Raw genomic sequence first — 26,616 nt, 5'->3', positions numbered from 1 at the left:
TTTAGGAACATCAGTATAGAGTGGGATTCATTTATATGGAGTTACTTAAATTTACTTGGTACTTAGTCCATAAGGTATAACATTATTTTAAAAAGCAGTTCAATTGTTCCTAATAATAGATAAATACATAACGACGACGAGCACGTGAATACGATGTATTTTATCTGTGACATTGGCTAAATTGTGGTTGACTTTCACACAATTGAGAAGTTAAAATTAATTTATATCAAAGAGGATGTAAATAAATAAAGAGGCGGAAGTAAAAATAATTGAAATATACAGTCTGTTCACAGTTATTTTACCTCTGACAGAAGTCATTATATGTTTTCTTTATGTTGGTGTTACTGTCGAGACGTTCTGTGAAGTTCCTAGCGTTTTTCTTTCATATTTCTGATATTTCATCTGTTAGCATGCCGAAAAGAATTCAAAGTAGCGGAAGAAATATTATACTATCGGTGCGTGATTTCTGTGAAAGAGAAATAGAAAATAGTGCTCCTTTGATTCCATTTGGAAAAGTTCGTCAACGAGTTGCCGCCATGACGGGTATGTAAATTAGGGTTACCCGTCTTTAGTATTTTTCCCAATTTTAGTGGAAACTTGATGTCCTAGCGTTACCGCCATCAGTACATAATTTCTGTCGCGTCAACTTTGATTTTCTCTCACCATAAATGTTAGACTGCTTGTTGTTGTTTTTGCGAGTACAGTATAGTTACTGTACTGTACTGTACAAGATAGTTCTTGTGATGTTTTTTGTATGTTTTATTTTTATAGTAATATAATCAATCACTTGCTTCAATTTGATATACAAGTTCTATGTCCTTTATATTAATTGTCTTTTGAATATATTATATGATTTTAAAAAGCATCTTAATATAACTACCATAATTATTCACTTCCATTTGTCCAAATATATATTTTCTCTATCTTTTTCTTTTATAATACTCCATTACCTAAAGTTAGTTTTAAAATCGCTATTACTGTTGTATTTACATAGTTATTAATTTATGATAAACATGCTGAGTACACACCCTCGTGGAGTTGCAGCCTATCTTGTATTTAGCTGATAGTTTATTTTGTATTTGTTGTAATTCTGTTGTGTGTACCTATTAAATAAATAAATAAATAAATTTCATAATTTAATAGAGTAATCATTGTCAATTAGTATAAGTCGCCTTCAGTGGTTTTAATTTGAATAAATAAATAATATAAATGTCAAGCTGATCTCTATTTTTTTTAGTTAGAACTACAATTTTCGTTTGGTAGCATTTGATACGATTAGGTAAAAATGTAAATAGGAACATTATTGGTAAGAAATAGCTGTCTATATACACAGCTATTTTTAATTTAAAATAAAATAGGCTTTATAAAATAAACCTTTTTTCCTGTTTCAGGAATATCTGAAAAAACCGTAAGCACCATAACTAAAGAAGGCGAAGTTGCTTTATCCACTTTTCAAAAAATTCTTAAAGATATATAAAGGTATAGTCTTACATTAAATAACAAAACGAACGGAAATTAATACAATAAGATAGGTATAAATAATATTATAATATAGGTTTAATTAATATTATAAGATAGGTAGGTATATTTTTTATCATCGGAATCTGAATAATAAAACTATTAAAATAACTTGTCGTATTATTTCTACTCTTCTACCCGATACTATTCATTCACTGCATAAAAACTATTCAGTTCAATCGTTCATGCGTACGATAATTCCCATCCGTACGAATTATCTCTCGGTACGAGCTGGTTCTCTGTACGCCACATTTGTTAGGAAGTTAGAAAAAACAGACTATAATAATAAATATATCGGTTATATAAGTTAGGAAAAACAGACTATAATAATAAATGTATAGGTGTAATTATTATTGAAATTAACCTTTGAATAACAAAAATTAAAATTTGGTTAGCAAATTTCTGTAATGACTCCAAATATAAATTTAAATGCGTTCAACCGTCCCGATAACAAAAGATCTTATTACAAACTTTACGTTCAAATCATTATATTGTAAGAAAAAAAATATCATCAATACCGTAAAATTTAAATTGTCGTTTGAGGGAGTCATAGAAGCTAAATATGGCAATATAACGCTCAGGTTAGCTAACCTAACGGCTAGAGGTAAAATAACTGTGAACGCACTGTAGTTTAGTATGAAACTTGCAGGGATTTGACAAGTTTGAAATAGTAGGTAGTACCTAGTATCATTAGAGGCGATTGGCGACGAAGTATAGTCCAACTAAGTTTGAAAGCGAACAGTTGCATAAAACGTAGTGGATTTCGGTGAACTCCGTTTTTTAACAAGATTATAGCCGTCATCTTTAACGTTTCATACAATCGAGTGAATCGCTTTTTTCAGAATAGAGATTAGAGAAGAGCAAGAGAAGAGTTTCGCTGTGGTTTCGCTACGCTGATATCATATTAATTCCTTGATCCTTCTTAGATCTTACTTCTTCTTAAATATTACGAATCTCAATCTCAACCAACATGGATGAACACAATATGAGAGTGAATATTAAAATGGACAATGAACATTATAATAAACTTGTGCTTAAAGAGGAAATTGAAGACTCAGATCAGGATATACCTGGTAATATATATTGCCGTGTTTGTACTTTTGTCATTATTAACTCACTGACCTAGAATTTTATACTGGTATGAGCTATAGCCAGATACAGTGATAGAGATTGAACTGTTGTTGAAAGTAATTAAGTTTTAATAGGGATGAATATATGCATGATGGTTTGGCAGCCTTGCTGATTCTTATCCTTTGAAATTATTATTATAAATTTTTCATTAAAAAATCAGACCAAAATGAAACAAGTTTTTGGAATAATATATCATTGTTATTATTTAAAATGTTGAAATAAAAAATTGCTTAAGTTCAGTACAAACTTTATATGAAGATAGAAGCCTAAATAAATACTAAACTCAACTGATATAGCACAAGGTAGAGCATGGAGAACAGAAATTATCTGGGAATGAAGGTTAAATGATACTATGAGTAAAATACTTTTAAAAGGATTAAAACAAGTGTAATTGTATCTGTATTTTAACTTTATTTATATGTATTTTTATATATGAGTTTGCACATCCACCTGAAAACATGCTCTGTAAAGGTCACAAACATCACTCTTAAAAATGCTATATAAAAACAAAATCTGCTAAATGCAGAGGCTTGCAAATTTCTGTGTAACCACAGATATCTTTTCACATCAGCTGTTGAGGTGAATGCTAGAGTAACAAGATAGCCGCATAGGCTGGTTGTGAAACATTGTCCTAAAACAAGTTTTTCTTAAAAATTGCCGTAACGTGTGTATAAAATTATATAATAAATTGCCTGAGGATTTGAAATCACTGGGCAAATGAGACTTAACATCTTATGTCTCAAGGTAACAAGTGCAATAGTAGTGCCACTCAGAATTTTTGGGTTTTTCAAGACTCCGAGTGGCACTACATTGTAATGGGTAGGGTGTATCAATTACCATCAGCTGAACCTCCTGCTTGTCTTGCCCCTTATTTTCGTAAAAAAAAATATTTAAGATCTGGACATACCCTATTCCATATTCCAAATATAAATAAATAATTTCATTTCAGATTAAATTAAATTATGATAAAAGTTTAACTTACTCAAATATTTAATGTATTTTTATTTATTTAAATATATAACATCAGTCAAAGACAATATTATGATACTACTAGCTGACCCAGCAAACGTTGTATTGCCGATATTAAAATCGCGATACAAAAGTAACTGTTGACCGTAGATGGTTGAAAATTTGAAGTTGTATGTATTTTTTAATGCTGACTCATAATCAATAAAATTTCATGAGAATCGGTCAAGCCTTTTCGAAGGAGTTTAACTACAAACACCGCGACATGAGAATTTTATATATTAGAAGATAATATAATTTCATAATTTAATTTACACATTTATGTCTGGGTGGTCAATTTTTAGCAACCTTAAGTCTGCCAGAGCATACTGATGATGTGAAGATACATTTGAACAACGATAACATGAATCATGGTGTGCTAATTAAGCATGAGATTAAAGATGAGATAGATATTGTAGAGCATGAGCTACCAGGTATGATACAGCCAGACTAGTTAACTATATTATTTACACAAAAGTCCTATTACACACTGTTGGCTAAGCAGTATAGAGTAGTGCAGTTGATATTGACTAGTGACGAAGCCACAACCTGAGAGTTCAACAAAGCTAAACAGAATTTTATAACGAGGCGGTACTCTGATGGTTAGCTCAGTTGGTTAGAGCACCGGCACAGAATGCCGGTGGTTGTGGGTTCAAATCCCGCATCGTTCATAAAATTTTGTTTTTCAAATTTTATTTATGTAATAATCCTAGAAGTGAGGGTTATCACTTTGAAAATATAACATATTGTTTAGAGTAGTGATGCAACGGATCTCTGTTTCTTTTACCACAAGTGCGGAAGTTCCGCGCACTGTGTAAGCGTGTAATATTTTCTGCTGCTGTGTGTGTCAATTCTTTTGTGTCGTGTGTGTAACTTTAGTGCATATATGAAACCAAAAACAAGACTTATTTGGAGCTACTTCATTGAGATTGACGTTGCAAAATGCAGATTTCTATAGTAGATTTCTAATATATGTATTTCTAATCTAGATTTGGTGTATTTGATACTTAATAAAGAAATATATTTTTATTTATATTAATAATAATAAGTTAGTCCTCCTCGACAGTACTGTTTTCAAGGAGCTTTCTTCCACGCACTACAAAGCTGTGGAATGAACTTCCTTGTGCGGTGTTTCCGGGACGATACGACATGGGTACCTTCAAAAAAAGCGCGTACACCTTCCTTAAAGGCCGGCAACGCTCCTGTGATTCCTCTGGTGTTGCAAGAGAATGTGGGCGGCGGTGATCACTTAACACCAGGTGACCCGTACGCTCGTTTGTCCAGCTATTCCATAAAAAAAAAATTGTAAATTTGTGTCTTTTTCATATTATTTACACTTCCACTTTCTGCTAAAATTTACTTTTGACATCTGTTTCCGTTTCTGGTTCCTCTAAGACACTTCCGTTGCATCACTAATGTTGACTATTTAGCTGTGTTTTGTCATGTGTTAATTTATATCATATTTTTTTTATTTTGTTTCTGCATATAAAAAATAATGCAATTTGAAATTAAGCATCTATTGACGGTTATGTTTTACAAATAGATATCGGACGACCTGTATAGCCGAGTGGTTAGCGATACTACCGACTAAGCTAGAGATCCCGGGTTCGAATCCCGGTAGGTGCAAGCATTTATATGATGAATATGGATGCTTGTTTGTATGAATTTATGTATGTTTAAGTAAGTTTATTGTATTAAATATATCATTGTCTTGTAACCCATAACACAGGCTATATATGCTTAACATGGGGCAAGATAATTTGTGTGAAAAGTGTGTCAATATTATTATTATTATTATATTTTATCAAGAGCTTTATTGAAGTTTTTTTTCTGGAACCAAAGATAGATATTGGAGTGGTTATGGGCAGAAATTCAGTTCTGTCAGTTAATAATTGTTGTCTTGTGTTTCACATTTCAGTCCTGCCAGCAAAAGTAATGTTTTGTGGTTGTCAACAAAGTCCATGATTATTTGTTGAATTAGTGTAAAATAAGTTGGTAGGCTAAATAATTGACCCATCTCATCTATTAAGTAATGCAATTTTGTACGCTCAAAGTTAAGGCAGAATAGGGGCTGAACTTGTCAAGTTGAATCAACTAACTCATAAAGTATAGTGTTGCCTGCCTTTGGAATGCCTTTCTTAAAGTTGGAAATAAGATCTAGAGATTATCCCATTGAAACAAATAAAAATATTTGTGTAGATACTATGATCCAATTTTAATATGCTTCAATTGATTAGATACCTACCTCTCCCATAACTACTCCCATGGAAGAGCATGGGTGCATATTATTTCAAAATAGGAACGAGTTTCTATGAAACTAGTGTGAAACACATCAACAGTAATAACTTTTCTATTGAAATATTTTGCAGCAAACGGACATATAAAGCTAAATATTTTTAAATATCTTTTTCAGGTTACTCCTCAGAATTCTGGATGGTGTCAACAGAACAAGAGAAATCAAATAAAAATGTAATATCAGACAAACAGATCAGAGTAAACTTAGTGAGATTGGAGGACAGTGGTAACAATTGTGATGGTAAGTTATGTATATTACCTCAAACTAACAACAACACCTCACATATCTAGCAAAAGAAACCTAGTAGACATAAGAGAAAAAAAAGGTGATCCCCATAACAAAAACTGTGAAAAACTTAAGTGGAAATGGACGGGTCATGGGTCAGAGGCCCAAACAAGTGGTCACGAGTAGAGAAGCGCGGGAGAGAGAGCACTGGAAGGTCCTAGAGGAGGCCTATCTCAGTGGACAAGCTTGTTAAAAAATAGACACATTGTTAAAAAATAGAGGAAATAAAAAAATAAAAAATTTGTTACTACATAACTAATATATAGAAATAAAGGCTATCTTTATCTTTATGGTGGACTTGCCAGATGACAGGGTATACCTCTTGACAAAACAATAGTTTTGAAATGAACTGCAAATATAGATACCTAAAACAGGACGCAAAAAAACTTGGACGCTGGCAGAGTCGATTCAATCAATTTACTCCAAACCTTCTCGGATTCCAATCTTAAATATTCTGATGAGTACAAAGACTCTTCTCTCTCTTTGTTTCTAAGACTGACTAGATCTGCTTCGGGATACGCATGTAAAATTATGAAATTTAAAATCCTAGTAGATTTTATTTCAGTTGGGAAAGCTATTAAATTTTTATTTTAGAGGGTACCAAATAGTTTGCAAGGGTGTGGTAGATAACATAGTTTAGTCTCTCATAGAACTCATTCAAGTCATTGTCTTACCAGCTATTTATTTAGAGTTAATTCAAGGCAGAAGGCTGAATGTCAAGAAAAGGAGTGATGGCATTATATGGCAACTACATGGATACCCTGCAACTCCATGGTATTCACATTCTTGGAGCCGACCCTACCGGAGAAAGTATATTGCTAACATGCTTCCCCATGTTTTCCTTTACCAGTTTATATACATTGATTATGTATATGAAAAGAAAATCATCTCAGACACGAAATTTTAAATACGCTCAACCTCAGTCTGGAGATAAACCTCCGAGCTTCCTCTTGCACAATTACAGCCGTTCCCAATATTCAGTCTATTTCTTACTTGAGATAAAAATCGTAACTATCGTTGACTTTTCTGTCCCAATAAACTTATCGCGGTAACTCACCTTATTCGTACACGCCGTCTGTCAATGGGAGGACATATAGCTTACCAGCGATAGAGTGGAGATTGGTCAATGGGAGGACGATTATTGACAGCTAATTGCTGCTTTTTGTTAAAATTAGCATATACATGCCTACTTACAAAACTCTTAATTGATTTAATCTATTCTATTATTTGAACTATCGGCAACTGGATGTTTGTAGGACAGCGACAAAGGCCTCCTCTAAAGATTTCTTACCGGACCAGCCACTTTCTTGAGGTCATCTTCCCATCTTTTGCTTTGTCTTCTCTTTATTTCTTTTGCCATCTCTTGGGACCCTTCTGTTATTAACTTACGGCCGCTCCCAATATTCAGTCTATCTCTCACTTGAGATAAAAATAGACACTATCGTTGACACCTTATCCGTACACGCCGGATGGGTATAGCTTACCAGCGATAGATTGCTTGGAAATTGCAATTCACGCGTCTCAACATAACACGATAAGAATGCCTTATCGGGTATATTGGGACAGCTTCACAGATTATTGACAGTAGAAGGTAGTAATTTATCTCCATCTGTAGATAGTATATTGGGAACGGCCGTAAGTGATTTGGAGATCTGCCTGTTGCTAATATCAATCAATATTCATTCATCAAAACCTAGGCTTTTGGTGGTGAACTGTAGATTTCAGATATTCCTAGAGGATATGTCTTTGTATTCAGACTTATTGATACATGTATGGTTTTCTGGGATGGAAATTAGCGGAATATAGGGCTCCACATTGAACCCACTTTGGTTTCTCAGGTTTGCAGTCTTTGGTGTTATGTTTAACACACCTAGGTTCTTTATAGAAGTATTTTTGGGTATTTCCACATACCTGACATCTTTTACACTGTGGGATAAATTTATTTATTTATATTACGGGGCTGACAGCCATAATACAGAGTTTAATGTAAATGTTAATAAGTAAAGGCCATTTATGAGCCTCTACAAGTAAAATTGCTTTATTGCTTAAGTCTAGGCATAACATTCGCGAGACTTAAAACTTATAAACTAGATTATCCATACATCTATACATATAAATAAAATTGGAGTGTCTGTTTGTAATATTGAAATAACCGTTTTTCACTACATGTATATGAATATATATACGGTACATACACTGTATGTCTGTCTGTCTGTTTGTTCCGGCTAATCTCTGAAATGGCTGGACTGATTTTGACGGGATTTTTATTGGCAGGAAGCTGATGAAATAAGGAGTAACGTAGCCTACGTTTATTATAGAAAATTCTTTTATTTTAGAAAAATAAAGTAATGTTGCCATGTCCAAGTAATGGTCTAACTCTAAAAATAATTTATATGGCAAAACAACGTTTGTTGGGTCAGCTAGTATACAATACAATCCTATTTTGGATCTAGCACTAAGTTACAATTAGCCATAATTATTTTAGTTGATTGCACATCGGAGCAGAATAGGTTAATATTATCAATGCGTTTTAATTTATTGAAAATATTTGAAGTGCGTTGGTAATAGCTGTATTTCAATAACACAACCCTATATACTTTTTATATTGTAAATTTTATTTGTGTATTCGATTTTGGCGAATGTTAGTTTTTAGTGGCTTTATTGTTTTTCATCTAAGCTTATTCACTGCTATTCAGAGATTTTAAATCCTTTTGTCTCTAGCTCCTTGACTATTCTACCAGCTGTCTAACACATATTATTTTATTTATTTATTTAAAACACGTAGCAACTATCATTACAGGAGAGCTAATGCGACAGTTACAACCAGACAACAACAATATATGCAAACAACAAACAAACCAATCTAAAACTTATACCATAGCATTAAAATTCAAAAACACTTCATGTAGGTCACGGAAATGACACTTATGAATGTCAAAAAAATAAATAAAAATATTGTTTCTTATTGAATTTGCCGCTACTTCGTAAAGGGTTGAGCTAATGAGAAGCTAGCAAGAAACTCATTGCCACTCTTTTAAGTCAAGATTAACATTTTAATTGTTTTACAAATCATTTCAATTACATTATATGCAAAGTGACGCAACAAAAATACTCAAATGTGAAAAACTGAAAGGCTTACACGAGCAAGTCAAAAAAAGAAAAAAAGTAAATTAATACTTATAAACACAAGAGTTTTTGAGTATAGTAGGTGCATCAATCCACACATACCGTAAATAAATAGAGGCATTATGTGAGCATTTCATAAAATAAAATATATAATAACTTTAAAGGAAATAATAATAATGAAAAACACATCAAACAGACCTCCCGGTAACAAGATCATCCAGCCGCCAAACATATTTCAACATTTTCCATTAAATACTAAAACAAACATTAAATTAGAAATAAAAATGATGATTCAACTTTTTGCCATGACTATTATTGGCCTCCCTTGTTTACTCTCGTAAGAGTACCAAAGACGACTGGTGGCAGCACGGATGTTGGATAGTCATCAGTATGATTCACCATTGCATCATTAATCTTTTGTTATTGATCGAATGAGTAGTTCTATTTTCTGTTCTTCCATTTTTTCACCCGAATCCATTCAGATTCTCTTGCTAGGTCTTCTTCATCCATGCTAAAATGAACACAGGGAGCAAAAATATCGGTTGAGTTATATTCCAATATCGCGCGAATCATATCGATATCGAAATATCGAGTCTATGCGTCGCTTTCCCAGTGTCACTATCCTTCCTTGGACAATTCGTATGCCAGTAAGCCGCTAATTACGATACACCTGTGTTTTGTTGTCTGTCAAATCCATCAAAGCGGTTAAAACGAGAGGATTGACGTCTAATATTATTAAACAATTCTCAATCTCTTGCGAGGTCTTCTTCATCCAAGTTACAGAGAACACAGGGAGCAAAAGTATCCATGCTTGCTTGGAATTTATGTGTTTGCTCTGTACTATTGTTAGTCTCAGCTCGACATCTGAGTTGCTGTTTGAGAATTTCTATTTGACTACTGATCCCACAAGGAAATATTGGAAAACAAACACTATCCACAAATAGCAGAAAGAAAAGTGTTTTACTAATGTATCTTAACATGTCTAACATTATGGCTACCAAACCCAGGCTCTGACTGAAAATATTATTAAAAACTAAGAACATGTCAAAGGGTGATGGAACGAAGCATGATAGGAATCACACTAAATCTTAATATATATAAATTACGTGACACGTTGTTTTTACGCGATGGACTCCTAAACTAATGAACGGATTGTAATGGGGATTACTTCACGGAGTGCAGTTTGATCCAACTTGAGAGATAGGATCATTTTTATTTCGATTTGGGACCCATAATTATTTTTATTTTCAATATTAATTGTTTTGTATGGAAATTTTTTCTATGAGGGAAGTTAATGACGCACGGTTTGACAGTTTCGCTGCGAAACAATTTCATTATAACAACAGGGAGCACTTTTTACGAAATAATTCTGGATTTTATGAAATATTATTGGCAAATTCCTATAAAACATTATTTTTTTAATTATCTACAGAACAACGTCTATCTGGGCAGCTAGTACATATATATATTCACACTAGATATTCATATATTTCAATATAGTTTTTCAAGTGAAGTAAACATATTTCAACATAGGTATTCCAAAATACATAAATAGTAAAAACAGACAAAGGAACGACGCTTCAAAGTCCCTATTAAATTTGAATAGGCGGCATTTCAAGTCAAATTTAAATCAACAACAACTATATATCATACTATTATAATCATTGTAATGTCTTGAAATATAATAGTCTAGTTGTATTACAAAAATAGAAACTTAACAAATATCAGGTAAAACTTCGAAAAAAATCAAAAATTCTGCTCACTTCACTATCGGTTCTTGCACTCTAAAACAGGCACAGGACGGCATTTTTTGTATTATTTAGGAGGCTTTTTTTTCATTGGCTGTAAGAAATGGACTGATATACGGAGCGCGTAAATTCAGTTGAACATTTGCGGAGCTGCGCAATACAAGGAGTACGCGCGCCCCGCCTGCATGGGCCTTTTACTTTTCTTCTGAGTTCTGTGGGCTGGTTCACATTTTCCTTATTGTTGTTTCACCACGTATATATCCTGGTGCAGGCCCAAACCTACTGAATTGACATAAGAAATGATTTAATTTAGGGTTTCAACTGCAATTACTTAGAACCGTGGTAACGTTTAAGTATGTTCATTCTTAAATACAAGCGTTTGAAAACATCACGTTTCATTATAAACCAAACTGATACAAAAGTTTTTTAATAAACAGTAAATGAGCTCTGCAGTAACATTGTGTTTAGTTAAGGTTTTATTATGTTATGTTACAGTTAAGGCAAAAACAGCAAGAAGTAATAACGAAAGAACTGCAATAGAGGAAAAAAATAATTCTAGCAGTAAAGAAGTTAGATCCTATTGTGATGAAGAATGTAATCCAGCACGCGTCAAACGAAACTTGTCATCGACGAAAAAGCAAAATGTGGACGTTAAAAATACACACAAAATAATACATTCGGGTAAAAAGAAACAATCTCGTATGTGGTAAAACTTTCGATGCGTTAAATCATTTGAAGAAGCATAAGCAAATTCATATTGGTGAAAAGTCGTATTTGTGTAACGTTTGTGATAAGAGTTTCAATAAATTTAAAGATTTGAGAATACATTATAGAACACATACTGGCGAAAAGCGATTTTCGTGTAATGTTTGTAGTAAAAGTTTTAAACAATCTGGTACTTTGAAGGTACATAAGAGAATACATACTGGTGAGAAGCCGCATTCGTGTAGTATTTGTGGTAAGAGTTTCAATCAATCTAGTGTATTGAAAATTCATAAAAGAATACATTCTGACGAAAAGCCGTTTTCATGTAACGTTTGTAATAAGAGTTTTAAACATTCTAGTTATTTGAAATTACATAATAGAGTGCATACTGGTGAAAAGTCCTATCCGTGCAATGTATGTTTTAAAAGTTTTTATCATTCTAGTAGTTTGAAAAGACACAGTAGAGTTCATTCTGGTGAAAAGCACTTTTCGTGTAAGATTTGTGGAGAGAGTTTTATTGACTTTGATGCTTTGAACAGCCATAATAGTATACATACTGATGAAAAACCGTATCCGTGTAATATGTGTGGAAAAAGATTCAGTCGGTCTCGTTATTTGAAAATACATAATAGAATGCATACTGGTGAAAAGCCGTATTCGTGTAATGTTTGTGGTAAAGGTTTCTATCAATCTGCTATTTTGAAAAGACATAGTAGAACTCATTCTGGTGAAAAGCCGTATTCGTGTAATGTTTGTGGTAAAAGTTTCTGTCAATCTGGTATTTTGAATAGACATATTATAATTCATTCTGGTGAAAAGCCGTATTCGTGTAATATTTGTGGTAAAAGTTTCTCTCGATCTGGTATTTTGAAAATACACAGTAGAATTCTTTCTGGTGAAAAGCCGTATTCCTGTAATATTTGTGGTAAAAGTTTCTATGAATCTTATAATTTAAAAATACACAGTAGAATTCATACTGGCGAAAAGCCCTATTGGTGTAACGTTTGTGGTAAGAGTTTCCGTCAACCTAATAATTTGAAGATACATAACAGAATTCATACTGGTGAAAAGCCGTATTCGTGTAACGTTTGTGATAAGACTTTCTATCGATCTGGAGGCTTGAGACTACATACTAGATTACATACTGGCGAAGAGCCATATCCGTGTAAAATGTGTGGTTTAAGATTCAGCCGGTCTTGTGATTTGAAAATACATAACAGAATACACACAGGTAAGGAGCCATATTCGTGTAATGTTTGTGGTAAAAGTTTTAATAGATCTCATGCGTTGGGAATACATAAAAAAATACATACTGGTGAAAACCGATATAAATCTAGTTATTTGAAAGTATATAATAGAAAGGATGCTGGTGAAAAGACGTAAAGTATTTAAATCTTTATAATTGATTTCATTACAATATACCTTCGATGAATGAATTCCTGTACACGCCAAAGTATACCAAATACCAAGAATATTTTGAATTTATTGAATGTGATAGAAGGAATTAGAAGGACCTACAACTGTTTAATAATGACAGTAGTGCTTCAAGCTCTGATACCAATATATAAATGTCAAGTGACTTTATTATTACTTCCATAATTACTTATCATTTAGAATGAGTACTTTTAAAAGGACGAAGTATACTTTGTTTTACTTACCAAATATTTATTTATTATGAGAAAAAATTGCTAGTATTGGTTTTCATTGTATTTACTCGTGAAAAGACATATTTTTTTACTGTCTGTTAGGAAATTATATTAGGTTTTACTTAATACTGGTAAACAGGCGAACCCTAAGGGCATAAACTGCGTTAAGCGTGTGCACGCACGTGAGCACGTCGCGGGCCACGCTTCTGGTGCACGCACGTGAGCACGTTCGCGTGCTTATGCGCGGGCATCGGCGCGTGCATCCGCGTACGCAGTTTTCTCAGTACAATTTTGACGTTGGAGGTGTACAGTCGAATAAGTAATAATGGATAAATTAATGTTGTATTATTTATCAAGACGACGGCGACGACGAATTGCCAAAAAAAGACGCCAGCCAGTAAGCCCGTTCGTTGAATCTAGGTTACTGTGCGGGGAATTCGTGGTGAAGTTTGGTATATTAAGAAAAAATGAAAGGTTTTTTTTCAAATATTTTAAAGTTTCATTACAAGTCTATGATGAATTATATTCAAAACTGGAGCCCTATTTGAAGACTAACAATCTACGATTGAAATCTACGTCAATCGTATCACCAATGGAACGATTTGCAATGACATTGCGGTAAGTAAAGACATTTCGATATTAATAATCATCTTTATTCATGTAAAAAAACAGTCATTATTTAACAAAAGTTTAGAACACTCATATTTTTTGCCAATTTATGTAAGTCACATTACTGTTTAGCCACATCAAGCAAGAAAGAAGAAGAAGTTCTTATTGTTTCGGCAGTGACACCTGAATATGGCTTAAAATGTTTTTCTTGATGTGGTTCACGGACCGAAACACATAACCGCACACTTATTAATCATCATATTAATCACAGTTTCTTATATTTATTAATTATATTTTGTTATTTCTAAATTACACAGTTTTATCTTTTTCGTTTTTTTTTATCTATACCTACTTATTCACTTATTTTTTTATATACTTAATCACAACAGTCATCACAGTGTCTTGCATAAACGCTACGTTACAATTAGTCATTGATTATTCATTTGAAATACACTAATAAAATCACAGGTTCAAGTTTAAAATAAAAAAACACAATAACAGTTAAAACAGTACAATAAGTCTAAATGTCTTAATTATAATAATATACCTACCTTACAAAGTATTAATTATAATGACGCATATTGATTGCAAGTTTTTACATATGAATATTTCCCTTATTAATTATTCCCTTCTATTACTAGATCGGGTACTAATATTATTTTAAATTCTTATTTATCATCACAATCATAATCACAGTTTACTACATAAAAGATTAAATTTAAGAAGAGGACATATGAAGGAGCAATGTTATGAGTAGGTTCAAAAAAAAGGTCCATTAAGTAAAAAAGGGGTCTATTGATACACTTTTTTATTTGACCCCAAAATAGGGTTTAAGATAAAAGTGTCCGAATCGACCCCGTTTCTTTCCTTATGAACATGACACCTCAAGGCTTGTAAACTTTTGGCGAATGCCCTTGTATATCATAATAATTGCACATGAGACCAGAAAAATATAAATATAAAATTGCGCTTTTTACTAACTTAAATAGTTCTTCATGTTCTTCTCTTTCTTTTGTTCTTAATAATTAAACAGTCTTAATCAAATCTTCAAAGTCTTTCTTGTTACCTATTTATTCATTGTTCGTATCTGATCTTACATTTAAGGATTCTAAATCATTCGTTACCGTATTTTGCGTTAATGAAAGGTCATCAATGGTAATAATCATTTCTTTTTCAATATCAATTAAAGCTTGTAATACTTTCGTACGAAATAATAATTTTTTAAAGCAACTCAATTTTTTTACAGTTGGTAATAATGACTTAAAAAAATTCAAGTCTTCGTCCATATTATCTGCAGTGTTATTCTTCACGTAATTTAACAACTCTAATTCGAAATCAGTTGGCGATTCGCACTTACGTTTCTTGGAAGATCGTGTTTCTTTGGTAACGCTGGAGCTGGTGCTAGGTACATTAATCAAATCTTCTTCAATAATCGTATTATTTTGTGAAGTTCTCGGTGACGCGTTTTGCTCTACTGACTGATTAAAATTGTCTGCCGATTCTTCTCCTTGAGTATTCGAGTTTGAATCTAAAAATGACAGCATGTTATAGTAAACGTATGTTTTATTTGCCCTGGAACCGGAGCCTGATTTAAGTTTTTTTTTAGTAGACCTCACTCTTATATAAGTGTCTCTTGCAGTTTTCCATCTTTGCTGCAGCTTTTTCACTGAAACAATAACACAGGTATTTTATTTTATTACAGATATTTAGTTAGTGGACATACCTTCGTCGATATTCATCTGGCGTATCAGACAGGACTAACCACGGTCAGAAAAATAGTAACAGAAGTTTGTCAAATTATAATTGAAAGGTTAAAGGAAGAATGTATACCAAAATTTTCCCGTGCGCTATGGGTAGAGACTGAAAAAGGTTTTTTAACGCAAGCCCAGTTTCCTAACTGCATAGGTGCAATAGACGGAAAACATATACGCATTATAAGACCTCCACATAGTGGTTCCCTCTATTACAACTATAAGCATTACTATTCTATTGTACTGCTTGCAATGTGTAACGCCAACTATGAGTTTACCTATATAAACGTGGGAGTGCAGGGTAAAGAATCTGACTCCGCAATTTTCACACAAAGCCGATTGTACGAACAAATCAACAATGACTTAATAGATATTCCTCCTGCCAAAGCATTGCCCGTAATACACAATGATAAACCAACCAACATTGCTGCAACCGCAGCTTTGCCCTATATTATTGTAGGAGATGAAGCATTTGGGTTATCTAGCCATGTCATGCGGCCATATGCTCGAGCTCTCGATTTAAACTACAAAAAAAAAATATTCAATTATAGGTTAACGAGAGCGCGACGTTATATTGAGTGTACATTTGGTATCATGGCTAATAAATTTCGCATACTCCATCGTCCATTGAACGTTGGAAAAGACAAAGCAATTTGTTTTCTTAAAACAATTTGTATTTTGCATAATTTTATAAGATCAAGAAGTCAAATTAATGACTTTCATGATATTGTCATTATACCAGACCATATACGTTCAGTTCGGGGGTTAATTGGAAATACCCACAGAGATTCGTATACATTACGCGATAGCTTCGCAGATTATTTCGTTGCAGACGGACAGCTGTCATGGCAAGATCGCAGTATTTATTGAAGGCTTTTTTATAATTTATGTACATTCAATAATTGAATTTTCACGGTTTTTTACCACACATTTTTTATTAACATAGCAGGCATATTTTGACAGCAGCATAGCAGACATTTTATACCTAATGATTTTATTTGTTAAATTCATCGGATGTAACCAGTTGCGCCGCCATGACAGTCGAAAATTATAAGAAATTCAGTATTCTTACATTAAATAGGTAAAATGTTATGTAATTACGCATAAAATGAAACTTTTTTTCTTTCATTACACATCCAGTGATGTGTAGTTTGTACAGTGTCTAAAAACACAAGTAGGCATCTTTTTTACTAAAATATTATTGGTACTCAAACACATGTAGACGCGACACCGATTGGAGCGTGACTAACTGCATGGTAGGCAATTACCTTCCATTGCTCTTGCCTTTGAAAGCGGGCGTATAACTAATCTAGTTATATAAAATCATAGGATGTAACCAAATAACTTAGATTGTTGTAAACTAAAGTTGAGAGATGTCAAAGAAAAACCTACAAAACTACAAAACGCACGCTTATTTTACAAAGTTACTAGCCCAATTCTAAAACCAATATAATAAATATTTTAGTTGATAATTGTTTTATTTATTTACCTACCGATCCACTGTTTCTGCCCTAAAATGATTTTGAACCCTAAATACACCGATAGTGTGAAGTAGTGTGAAGCTCGCAGTCGTGAACATACTGGTTGTCTCGTGACGCGCAAAATGGCGGCGACCGCGTGGCCGAAAGAAAGAACTTTGGAATTTATCGAGCAATAATTATATAAAACCATACCAATATTATGGGACATTGTTCACACGAATTTCACAATGTTCAGAAATACGCAGTATCTCTGCACTAGTTTTGAATATAAGCATGATTTTATATTTACATAGGTAAATTATTGTAAATATTCCAAGTTTTAATTTTATAGTTGGATTAATTGTTGAAAACATTTAATTGACACAAATACAATTGAAATAACTAATTATATATAACTAATTGCATAGATTATTAAAAATAAAAATTAGGCGCAAAGAATAGTTTACCTAACCTACGTTATTATAAAATAAAAAAAGAGTGTAGGTACTTACCTTGTATGTTTTTTTCTGCTTCACTCCAGTCATCAAAATTTTCAAACAGTACTTTACAAATGTCTAGCCATGCTTTTGATTTAGCGTCCCGGTCTTTAAATATTTCGCTTGATTGGTCCCATATGGCAGGACGACACTGAACTTCAACAATTACCCTTTCTGTATCAAAATTTGTCATTTTTTGTTATGGGCCGGGCACGCGCGTGCGGTCGGTTCGAGATAGCGCTGTCAACTGAACAAGCACGCGCGTGCACCCGCTAGCGGGCTTCGCGCGTGGACCCGTCCAACGTGATGCGTGATCACGTCGCGTGCATGCGTGCCCCATTGCACGGAAGTATCACGCGACGGGCTCACGAGCGTGTGCACGCGCATGGGCACGCGCGGGTCGTTTTTGTATGGACACGCGAGAGGCACGCTTAACGCAGTTTATACCCTAACCCCTCATTTAGCAACAAATCGCGTAAGAAGTATTTCTTTTTATAGAATACTCGTAGGAGGACAAACGAGCGTACGGGTCACCTGGTGTTAAGTGATCACCGCCGCCCACATTCTCTTGCAACACCAGAGGAATCACAGGAGCGTTGCCATGCTTTGAGGAAGGTGTACGCGCTTTTTTTGAAGGTACCCATGTCGTATCGTCCCGGAAACACCGCACAAGGAAGTTCATTCCAGAGCTTTGTAGTACGTGGAAGAAAGCTCCTTGAAAACCGCATTGTGGAGGACCGCCACACATCCAGATGGTGGGAATAATATCCTAACTTGTGGCGTGTCGTGCGAAGGTGGAATTCGGCGGCAGGAATCAGGTTAAACAGTTCTTCGGAACACTCCCCGTGATAAATGCGGTAGAAGACACACAATGAAGCGACATCTCTAAGTTACGCCAGGTGATCTAGCCGTTCACAGAGCACTGGGTCCCCGACAATTTGAGCTGCTCTGCTTTGCACGACAAGTCAAATGGATCGAGCTGATACTGGGGTGCGCCAGACCAGAAATGACAGCAATATTCCTTGTGTGGCCGGACCTGCGTTTTGTAGAGCGCTAGAATGTGGGCCGGCTTGAAGTATTGCCGTGGTCTATTAATCACGCCCAGCTTCTTCGAAGCCAATTTGGCCTTGCTCTCCAGATGGCCACGGAATTGGCTATCGGTCGAGATTTCAAGACCCAGTATTCCGATCCTAGGCGAGGCTTTAAGGGAAGTGTTGTCGAAGAGCGGTGATACGACGAATGGGGTCTTTTTAGTGGTAGACGCGTAAGCTTGAGTCTTCTGGGGGTTAAATTGGGCAAGGTTCAATTTACCCCATTTCGCGACCTTCTTGAGAGAGGACACGATAGAAGACACATGTTTCTCCCGGCACTGGTCGACGATTTCCCGAGAGAGACCTGCTTATCCGGCATCACCAGTGCTGTCGTCTGCACAGCAATGTATGTTGGAGGTGTCCAACATAGCATTGATATGCAGAAGAAACAGCGTGGGAGATAGCACACAGCCTTGGAGCACTCCAGCGTTCACGGGCTTCGGGTTCGAGCAATAACCGTCGACAACGACCAGTATGCTGCGCCCGTGAGGAAGCTGGAGGTCCACTTGCATAAGCTCTCGGTAAGCCCAAATGAAGGAAGTTTTGAGAGGAGCGCCTTATTCCAGACACGCCTGTCCCCTTGCTTTCAATAGCCGCTGACCATCTATGTGTTAGGTATACCAGAAGATCGCCTGCCGACCATGGCTAAAGCCGTACTGCCGGTCGTTGATCAAATGGTGACCCTCTAGGTTTACCAAGAGCTGGCGGTTAATTGTTCTCTCCATGATTTTGGAGAGCAGGGGTAACACCAATAGGCCTGCAGTTTGCCGGATCCGAACTGTCTCCTTTTTTTGGATCGAATGGACAGGGGCTGACTTCCATGAATCAGGGACTACGTCTTTTGAATAAGAGTGCCGGAATAAACGCGATAGCACCGGCGTCAACTCAGGGGCACACGTTCTAAGTACGATTGGAGAAATGCCATCCGACCCGCTCGACTTCCTGACGTCCAACGTTACATAACGTATTATAACGTTTGTGAACTTCCAATGACTAAAACCTCCTCTGCATAAAAATTATATCCTTATCGCAGCGGTAAACTATATATTATTATGTATAAACAAAGATCTCAATATTATAATTATTATAATAAATGTGAATGTTAACCAATCATTACACTTATCTACCATAATAGTAATTCTTTCGGGTCACTTTTTAATCTTTAATATTTAGCTACAAATGCCAGCTAAAACACACACAGATCCTTAAAACTTTATTTTAATTCTCCAGTTCAGTTCAGGCTTCAGTTTCTCCCTGTTCACTTACCTGTGTACATTCATAGTATATGTAATGTACCAATATTGTAATTGTGTTTAGAAAATAAATTCTTATGGTTATTATACTCTTTATTACAATTCTTCGATCTTATTTCCCACAATTATATACAGTATGGATTGCATATCTATGAAATAAATAAAATGATAAGTAATACTAGTGCAAAGAAGTAACGCAGAAATAATTATTTAATTAATAACTTTAAATTGAAAAAGCCATATTAACAAGCAAAAAAAATATTTAAATAAATTTAGATCGACTTAACTCTCTTTACTGATAAAGTACATTGACCTCCGGAGCGATGCACGACTTCGGCTTTTGAAGTCACCGCAAGATGTGGCAAGGAGCGAGATGCGGCAACGTCGCTTTAAATCCGTCCGATTAACGACAGGCGACTTTGAACTTGTACCGCGCGGGACGGTCATCATCGCTATTTGATGTTTAAAGATTTCATTGAATCATTGACCTAATGACCTAATTCTACAGTGTGTTCATATTTGCTCAAAATTAAAAGTCTTCATTTTGACCTAATTAGTGCACCGATGTCGTTCATGTTTTGTGTTTCATCAGGAAATGCTATAACACGACGCACCTGAGAGTAATTCAGATTGATTTTTCTGGCAGAAGTAACGCAAAATCAATTGAAACAATTTTTTAACCGTTTATATTTAGTGGTTTTGATAAAATTGTTTCAAATTGCGCATTAATATTTTTTGAAAATCTCCATGTGTATGTCTATTTATTACTTACTATTTTTGTAATAAATAAACAATTTATTAAAGTTTTCCAGAAATTTTCTGGCGTTTGCGATATTCTTTAATATACATTAACAACGGTGCATGCAATGCTACATGTACCTACTAACCGAATAAAATCTTCGATATCTTATGCTGGAATATTTTCTTTACTGAGTGAAAAATAAAGTGAATGTGGTAGAATTTTACATAGAAGTATATTGTGAAATATGAAATTATAATTAGTTAACGTGAATGTTTTTTTTAATAAAAAATATCATTGTAACAGTATATAATTCTTTTTACAAAATGTAAAATCTAACTTGTTAAAACAATATAATTATTTACATTAAATTTCTTCTTGTCTTGCAACTTATTAAGTATTATTGTTTACTAAACCTACATATTATATACCTTAAATTATAATAAAGCCTTTTATATCTTACAGAAAATGCTTGTTTACGAGTTAATTAGTGTTGTACTATCAAGAAAACTTTTGTGTAGTTTAATATTTACTCATTTTTTTAACGTTATTATCATAGATATAATATACACCTATGTTTAATAAATTTATTCTTTAAGAACCCCTCTGTAGGTAAAGGCCTTCAAATTTAGCCAGTTTTCTCTGGATTGTGCTGTCTGTCCTTTTGTTCTGTTCTTTTGCCCACAAAAAGCGTGAAAATATATATAAATTGTGTAACAATATTGATCGCTTGTAGCGCCCTCTTGCGTTCCTGTTCCCACTTGCTAAAATAGACTCCATGAAGGATGTACTGTAGATCGAAGATGGTTCGAACTAATGTTAGTAATTCACTGATGTCGCTAACTCGCTATTTCCTTGTGCAGTTCTCACTCACTTATTGCAAGTCATTTTTTTATATTAAAAAGTAGGGTTATTTCGAACTGTTGCCTTTTCTACTAAGTAAATGCACTTATTTTTATTTTGAGATCACTATTAGTACGGAGTCAAAGTAAACATTGGCACTGTGGCGCCCTGTCTTTAAGGTATATCTTATACATATATAAGGCGATTTTATTAGACCACCTTGTGAGCTATTTGCCAATTTTCTTCCTCAGACTTCAATTTTCATCATTCCCCACCATATTCTCCATGATTTTGTAGCTATTTAAGGACGTTTACGGTCTCAATCCGTTTCTTTTGTGAGTTTGTGAAATTACAGTCAGTATTCAAGGGTCGATCATATCCACGAGTGCAGCAATTCTGTTAAATAATTGGAACTGTACAGCTATGGTTGTCATTGAGTCGTGCATCTGCAGCGCAGTGCTAGTTGACGTATTACTTATTTTCACTACACTGCTATTGAAACATTATTACTTAGATTTCTATGGGTTAAAGTATATTCCGTTTTTGAAGTCGGTTTTTAATGTAAGTTTTCAACAAAATTCTAAATCAGGAGCAGTAACATTGTGTTTAATTATGATTTTATTATATGTTACAGTTAAGGCAAAAATAGTAAGAAGTACTAACGAAAGAGTTGCAATAGAGGAAAAATATATATCTAGCAGTGTAGACGTTAGTTCCTATTGTGAAGAAGAAAGTGAATCAGTGTGCGTCAAACGAAATTTGTCATCGATGAATAGTCAAAATGTGGACGTTCAAAATACAAATAAAATAATACATTCAGATGAAAAACTGCACTCGTGCAACATTTGTGGAAAATTTTTCAAAAAGTTATATCATTTTAAGATGCATTATAGAATACATACTGGTGAAAAGCCCTATTCATGTAATATTTGTGGTAAGGATTTTATTCGACGTAGTTGTTTGATAATACATAATAGGATACATACTGGTGAAAAGCTGTACTCGTGTAACGTTTGTGATACTAGCTTCTATACATCTTATTTGTTGAAAATACATAATAGAAAACATACTGGTGAGAAGGCCTTTTGGTGTACCATTTGTGGTAAAAGTTTCTATCTATCTAGTCATTTGAAAAGGCACAGTAAAATTCATTCTGATGAAAAGCCGTATTCGTGTAACGTTTGTGGCGCGAGTTTTTATGAATTTTATGCTTTGAACAGTCATAATAGAATAATACATATTGGTGAACAGCCGTATGAGTGTAATATATGTGGTAAAAGATTCAGTCGGTCTAATGTTTTAAAAATACATAAAATAACACATACAGGCGTAAAGCCATTTTCGTGTAATGTGTGTGGTATGTGTTTCAATAGATCTAATGAATTGAAAATACACATTAATATAAAACATAATGGTGAAAAGCCCTATTCATGTAACGTTTGTGGAAAAAGTTTCTGTCAATCTGGTAATTTGAAAACACATAGTAGAATTCATTCTGGTGAAAAGCCGTATTCGTGTAACGTTTGTGGTAAAAGTTTCTATCAATCTAGTAATTTGAAAAGACACAGTATAATTCATTCTGGCGACAAGCCATATTCGTGTGAAATTTGTGGCAAGAGTTTTAATAATTATGATTCTTTGAATAGCCATAATAGAATACACACTGGTGAGAAGCCGTATTCCTGTAAAATTTGTGGTAAGAATTTCAGTCAACCTAGTAATTTGAAGATGCATAATAAAATTCATACCGGTGAAAAGCCGTATCCGTGTAATATATGTGGTGTAAGATTCATTCGGCCGACTAATTTGAAAATACATAACAGAATACATACAGATGAAAAGCCCTATTCGTGTAATGTTTGTGATAAGAGATTTAATAGATCTTATGATTTGAGATTACATAATAGAATACATACTGGTGAAAAGCCGTTTTCGTGTAATGTTTGTGGTAAGGGTTTTAGTCGACCTAGTGACTTGAAAATACATAATAGGATACATACTGGTGAAAGGCCATATTCGTGTAACGTTTGTGATAAGAGTTACTTTAAATTGAGTGAATTGAAGGTACATAATAGAAAACATGCTGGAGAAAAGACGTAAAGTATTTAAATGGATATATTATTTTGTTAAGTTTCCGTATAATTTAGTTTGGACGAATGAATTACTGGACACATAACCCAAGAAGAATTTATTAAATCACGATCTATCAATTTTTTCTAGTCGGGTGGTCTACAATTGTTTAATAATGATAGTAGGTAGTGCTTTTAGCTCTATACCAAATATAAAACACATGAACGAGTGGTTCGTATAGTCGAACCAAATTACTAATGCAACCCACCACCAGCACTTTATGGAGCTTTGGCCACTAACAAATATTTCTAGTGCATTTTTTTTCAATTTTTCGATGTCAATTTTGGGAACACATTAAGGTGTAGGAAGATGATCCTTCTTCTATTCATGTTTTAGACAATGATGTTGTCAGCTAAAGCTATCTTTATTTTAGAGGAGGTTCTCAATTCGATGTGTTTTTTTACTTTTGTTACATTAGAACTTTCGACTAGGTGAACCGATTTTGATGAAAAAATAACAACTTTCAAATTGTAACTATAATGTTTTTTATTTAAAAGGTTATATTCAAGGGTAGTTTGGTGAGAGTTTGGTTCGGTTCTGATTATGGGATTCATGACAAAGCAACGAAACTCTTCAATTCTTAGGAGCGAATTAACGATACTCGGCCGAATTTTTTAAATGTTATACGTAGATTCGAGTCATCTACCTTAACTTCGTTTTGGTCAAGTAATAATTACTTGACCGACATAATTATTGTGATGGTATCGAATATAATTGATGACCATAATCATAAGTGTGCCGATAAGTGTAAACAATGCTATAAGTTTACCATTTTAACCTAATAATTAAATGTCAAATCATCTGCAGTCACGTCTAGAACATTTTTCGCCATTTCTCGTGCTTGGAGATGAATAATAACTCGTTTTTTTTATTCCGTTCCTTTTTTATTGAGACACCTGAAATCATAAATAGTTTTTACTGCATAGTAGTAAGGTAAAACATTAGTGTGATACCAACTAGGGCATAATTATACTTGTTTTCTCATAAAATATAAAAGGAATAGTTATTGGAATTCAGCAAAGAAATCGCGGCTTACATTGGGATACCATGACCAACATAGTTGGACAGTAGATACAATATGACAGTTCTAGCAAATATTATATAAACCAATAGATGTTCGCTGCTGAATATTAGTCTTGTGTAGAGAGTTCCATAGCCCAAAGACCTAGACCGCTTCCGACTGGTGGCTTCTTGTGACTTGCTTTATGTCGTCTGGTCACATCAATTCGCATACAATGTAATGTAAATAAGTAATGCTATTATGCGAGCAAATATAAGTGACAAGGAAGGTACCCCTCTATTGCTTTTAAAAGGTGTGACGTCACATTTGTTGACTTGCTGGTCATCAGCATTGCATGGATCATCGAAAGGAAACTGCAACAAATATTTGATCACCTTTGTGTATTCCACGAGCAGCGTAACTATGTCACAGAGAGGTCCGTACCGTACGACAGCTCCAGTACGAATGCCGCAAGTGTCGACACTGTGGCCGTATTTATAGGGCGCAGCGCACGTGTTTTCGATTAATGTTTTAACAATAATTTCACATCACAATGAACTAATTTTAACTACAATTGTAAAACTGAATTATTCTCGTTATTATAATGGGTTTGTTGTATTTTTTGCGCCGATATATATTTAAAGGGATTAACGGAACATGTAAGAAAGTATATGGTAAGAACTATTGTTTGTTTGTAGTATAATATAACAAGTTTGTAAAATTATAATAATAAATATATAAAGAGGTTATATTGTAATTAGTTTTAATTACTTACGGATGTTATGTAGTAGAATTTTTAATTTCCTCTTATTTATTTATAACGATCGACGATTACAAACACGGTAAGCCCGAATGGGCTTATAATTGTACTTAGATTATAACTAAAATTATTGTAAAGTATCTTGCTGTGTGTGAAAAATAAATAAAAATTCACAAATAACTTGAAATGGTTTATTATCAATATAATTGTATAACTCATTCTATTATTCTTTAATATTCCTTTTTTTTTGTTTGTAATTTTATATTTTTTTTTTCGTCTAATTAGTGTAATTGGCACAAATTGGACAAATAAATAAAATAAAAATCGCTGGAGATAGGGCCGACCAGGCACCACAAGTAGCGCCCGTTCACGAGCATGACGCATGGGCCAGCCATAGCGTCCGTCACACATATCTTAGAGATGGTAACGGCCCACGACGCCGCAACGAGAAGTGCCATTTAAGCGGGCATGACAAGCTCTGCCCCGGGAACTCAACTACAAAAACCTCACAGATGTGTGACACTATTTTAGTGGAAGAGGTTTGCAGGTTCTCCGCCCATTCTTACCCCGTCAGCACAGCGGTCATCGTTCCTTTGCAGTGACCAACCGGACATCGCCTGTGGGTTTGCCGGAGCTACTCACACACGTTGCGGCTAAAAAATACTCGTTAAACCTAAATTAGTTTCTATATATGCTCAGCAGTCTATGGTTTTTGTTATAACGCGACACTTCACTACCTTAAATAGTGGCAGTAAAATATTCGTTACACCAAAAAGTTTGTAATAATAAAAATAAATATGTTGATTTCATGCCGCCATTTTAGTTTCTACCATGCACTCTACTCTATGTTATGTTGTTATGCGTCGTAGGCTTAAAGGTCTCGTTACCAGGCCATAAAATATTGTACAAAAAAATGCGTCGTATAACTTCCAAATACTGTGGTAGTAACTCCTTAAACTAAAAAGATTGTAATAAAAAAATAAAGTTTCATTTTGATATCATAGAGTTTATTTACTAAATTAA

At 34.2% G+C, this 26,616-nt stretch overlaps 3 protein-coding genes across 3 annotated transcripts; 2 read left to right on the top strand and 1 right to left on the bottom strand.

Moving 5' to 3' along the window:
* Positions 1 to 10,642: 10,642 nt before the first annotated feature.
* LOC126974005 (zinc finger protein 845-like) lies at positions 10,643 to 13,604 on the top strand. The gene is made up of 2 exons (XM_050821365.1): positions 10,643 to 10,665; positions 11,799 to 13,604. The coding sequence occupies exons 1-2, from the start codon at positions 10,643 to 10,645 to the stop codon at positions 13,195 to 13,197; spliced, it is 1,422 nt and encodes a 473-aa protein (XP_050677322.1). The 3' UTR covers positions 13,198 to 13,604.
* Positions 13,605 to 13,610: 6 nt separating this feature from the next.
* On the bottom strand, positions 13,611 to 18,223 carry LOC126977909 (uncharacterized). The gene is made up of 2 exons (XM_050826586.1): positions 17,793 to 18,223; positions 13,611 to 15,735 (listed from the first exon to the last, which is right to left on the bottom strand). Exons 1-2 carry the CDS (start codon positions 17,968 to 17,970, stop codon positions 15,140 to 15,142), a joined length of 774 nt encoding a protein of 257 aa, XP_050682543.1. The 5' UTR covers positions 17,971 to 18,223; the 3' UTR covers positions 13,611 to 15,139.
* A 3,188-nt stretch (positions 18,224 to 21,411) lies between these two features.
* Positions 21,412 to 25,773, top strand: LOC126972119 (zinc finger protein OZF-like). The gene has a single exon (XM_050818715.1). It carries the CDS (start codon positions 22,127 to 22,129, stop codon positions 23,801 to 23,803), a length of 1,677 nt encoding a protein of 558 aa, XP_050674672.1. The 5' UTR covers positions 21,412 to 22,126; the 3' UTR covers positions 23,804 to 25,773.
* The last annotated feature ends 843 nt before the right edge of the window (positions 25,774 to 26,616 follow it).

The sequence above is a fragment of the Leptidea sinapis genome, chromosome 2 (assembly GCF_905404315.1).
Source record: "Leptidea sinapis chromosome 2, ilLepSina1.1, whole genome shotgun sequence".
In the NCBI taxonomy this organism is placed as follows: domain Eukaryota; kingdom Metazoa; phylum Arthropoda; class Insecta; order Lepidoptera; family Pieridae; genus Leptidea; species Leptidea sinapis.
Note: the sequence above shows the minus strand (reverse complement) of the source record. Positions and strands in the feature narration are given on the sequence as shown.

What these genes read in the sequence shown, in the direction of transcription:
- LOC126977909 (XM_050826586.1), bottom strand. Translation starts at nt 17,970, where the DNA reads ATGACAAATTTTGATACAGAAAGGGTAATTGTTGAAGTTCAGTGTCGT. An exon ending in AGCAGAAAAAAACATACAAG is followed by an intron (nt 15,736 to 17,792) that starts GTAAGTACCTAC and finishes TTATTGTTTCAG; the next exon opens with TGAAAAAGCTGCAGCAAAGA.
- LOC126974005 (XM_050821365.1), top strand. Translation starts at nt 10,643, where the DNA reads ATGAGGGAAGTTAATGACGCACG. An exon ending in AGGGAAGTTAATGACGCACG is followed by an intron (nt 10,666 to 11,798) that starts GTTTGACAGTTT and finishes TCGGGTAAAAAG; the next exon opens with AAACAATCTCGTATGTGGTA.
- LOC126972119 (XM_050818715.1), top strand. Translation starts at nt 22,127, where the DNA reads ATGGTTGTCATTGAGTCGTGCATCTGCAGCGCAGTGCTAGTTGACGTA.